The sequence below is a fragment of the Oncorhynchus nerka genome, linkage group LG25 (genome assembly GCF_034236695.1).
Source record: "Oncorhynchus nerka isolate Pitt River linkage group LG25, Oner_Uvic_2.0, whole genome shotgun sequence".
Taxonomy (NCBI): Eukaryota; Metazoa; Chordata; class Actinopteri; order Salmoniformes; family Salmonidae; genus Oncorhynchus; species Oncorhynchus nerka.
Genome location: NC_088420.1, coordinates 55,474,387 through 55,477,387, shown reverse-complemented (window position 1 = coordinate 55,477,387; position 3,001 = coordinate 55,474,387). Strand labels below are relative to the sequence as shown.

At 41.0% G+C, this 3,001-nt stretch overlaps 1 protein-coding gene across 1 annotated transcript; it reads left to right on the top strand.

Moving 5' to 3' along the window:
* The first annotated feature begins 935 nt into the window (after positions 1-935).
* LOC115108996 (cytochrome c oxidase subunit 8B, mitochondrial-like) lies at positions 936-2,129 on the top strand. The gene is made up of 2 exons (XM_029633542.2): positions 936-1,218; positions 1,904-2,129. The coding sequence occupies exons 1-2, from the start codon at positions 976-978 to the stop codon at positions 1,997-1,999; spliced, it is 339 nt and encodes a 112-aa protein (XP_029489402.2). The 5' UTR covers positions 936-975; the 3' UTR covers positions 2,000-2,129.
* The last annotated feature ends 872 nt before the right edge of the window (positions 2,130-3,001 follow it).

Genomic DNA, 3,001 nt, shown 5'->3' with positions numbered 1-3,001 from the left:
GATGGTGATTTATTTTATTTTATGTGACAACAAGCACCACAGCATCATCTGCTGGATATAATGGTAATCTGAAGGACAGCTATCACCTGACTTTAAAGGAGAAGTTTGCTTTTTTTTAAAACAACCAAATCAACAACAAATAATTAGTAAATGGCATGTTATAGAAGGGTTCACACAAGTTTTTTTAATAATAATATATAATATCATGTAATGACACAATTTCACGTGTTCAACGTCTAAAGACCTGCATCACTATACTGAGAGCTTTCCCGTTTCTAAAAGGACGTATTTAGGTCCCCGTACTGCACAACGAGGATGAGGAAATGAATCACTGGTTGGGATAAGTTGATAAAAAACAAGTGAAATCGCAAAAAAAGTGTCTGGTCCCTTCTATAACATAAAAAAATATATTTGGTTATAAAAAAAAGCTAAAAAATCTCATCGTAGTGCTGTGTAGAATAACTACGTGGCCCTACGGTGATCCGTTATAATTACGGCTAATATAGCTGCAGGTTCAAGAAACAGACTTCTGTGTGCAATGGTCTGGGGACAAGTTCAGTATGCTACAGCTGCGACAGCCCTATAAAATGCCTCAATAACATTACACTATACAACAGGGTCAGTCATACACATGACACACACACGTTTTTATTTTTTTCATTGCAACAATAATAGCAATAGTTCCACATACTTTACCCGAAGTTCCGAACATACCCTGTTTGAAGATTACGCATATAAACTAGTTTAATTCTGTGAGTGGGGACAGTTGTTATTGCGTTCATTTGCCTCACGTTGCAGTAGAAGTTCCGGCAGGGGTAACATGAGTACAGCCTATCAACTGGTCCCAGCCAGCCAGCCTGTCTGTGGAGCCGAGCCTTAAACGCTGTTGATCTGACCAATTAAATACCCGGAGGCTGTTTCAGCAGGAGGGGTCTTCAAATACGTCGACTCTTTTTTAAAATTTGCTATGACCTTATGTTCCACTTGGCAGGTGGACAACACAAATCAACGGCTTCTTTTGGGACATTGAATACATTCTCCCGAGCACAAGACAGAAAGAGTCACCACGACTATTGGGTTGGGGGAAAAATACACGAAAGCGGAATCATGTCGGGGATCAGAGGTTCTGTCAATTTGCTAAGGGTCGCAGTGAGGTCGCAGATCGTCTCCAAAGCCACACTGTCGCACAAGCCTGCGAAACACCACTTATCCGTGGGGGTAAGTCGGCTACATGCGGAAGGTTGCTGCGCACGTTACCTTTCTAGAGTTCGCTCTTTCGCTACGAATCCGTGTTATTTATTTCGATTTCAGACTTTGGATTGCCTTGTGAGGCTATATCAACGTCAGCTGGTTTAATTGGGGAAGTGCGCAAAACGACATTATCGCTGTAAATCCATTCACGTAGGCTAGTAGCCTGTTGCACGCGTGACTATTTCAAGTTCTTAATTTTATAGATGTGTTTGGCATCGATAACTATACTGCTCACACCCCCCGCCTTGTGGTCTAGCTCATGTGCATGGAGCCCACTTGAGATTGTGCCAATAGTGTGACCTTGTAAAACTTTACCAGATTGTGCCGAGTTCGATTTAAAACTAGCTCAGTTTGTGAAGGAAACTGAAATAGTAATGGCTCACCACTGTCACTGGACTGTATCCTGTATTTTGCTAGAATAATGCAATTATAATTTAAATGAATCTGCCAATTGCTTTAATATGCCAATAGTTTTTTTGTATAAGAGTGCAAAGGCGTGCATGTGCAATGAAACCAATAAATGCCCTTCTTGGCCTGACAGCTGTTATTAATGTCTTGAGACTGAATGGCCAGGGAACACAATATGTGGTTATGTTTTCCAAGATGAAATTGTTCCAGGTCTTAACATGTGTCATGTGTTGTTTTCATCCAGGAGCAAGCCATTGCTATGACTGCCTTTTTCATCACCATCCTGGGGCCCTCTGGTTATGTCCTGGCTCACCTGGAGGACTACAAGCACCACTCCTAAGTGGACCTGTCCTGGCTGGCCCCCAGGCAACCTCACCTGTGGATTACTCCCGATGACGTCTCCTAAAAACCCTTTTTATGAGTGCCGATTCTATTAATGAATGTACCAATAAATGAATGCCCCAGCACTATGAATGCGTCATCTTCAGATCTAAACAATCACATACATTTTTAAGCAGATAAGGTGGGCAGAAGATTGATTTCGGTTTCTCACAAAAAAATAGACAGCGTATATATTCTATTCTGATAGCGAACAGTCTTGTAGTGCATTTATAAATGTGTGTTTTTGCCTCACAACAAATTGTATATGGGTTATACAGCATTATTCAGTAATGCGAGACCTGTGACTCAGCCCTATTTAAGAACCATTCCATTCGGTCTTTAAAAAGGGGCGCACTCTGCAGTAAATGTGATGATTAGACTATTGTGGTATTGCCAATACGCAAGTGGATTAGAGATTAATGAAAATTGAGGCACTGCCAGCAAACAAGTTAATTAGTAATGCCTAATGGGAAGAATTGCAGGTTAGGCCAATTCCTTCAGGTTACATTTAAGTCATTTAGCAGACGCTCTTATCCAGAGCGACAATTGGTGCATTCACCTTATGACATCCGGTGGAGCAGCCACTTTACAATAGTGCATCTAAATCTTTTAAGGGGGGGGGGGGTGAGAAGGTTCAGGTTAGGCCTATTCCTTCAGGCTAGGCCTATACATTCAGGCTAGGCCTATTCCTTCAGGGTAGGCCTATTCATTCAGCATGGCCAAGAATATAGATGTAGCCCTTTACTGCAGTCAGTGAACAAAAGCGCTCCTCTTGACCTCATGGGTGGAATGTTATTACTATTCATAATTTCATCATAACTTTTTTTTAACGAGGAAAATCCAGTGTTTCCATGTCAAACAGTTTTGTTATATTTGAGTCTTCTGTGATATACAGTTAAATTTGGAAGTTTACATACATTTAGGTTGGAGTTATTAAAACTTTTTCAACCACTCCACAAAT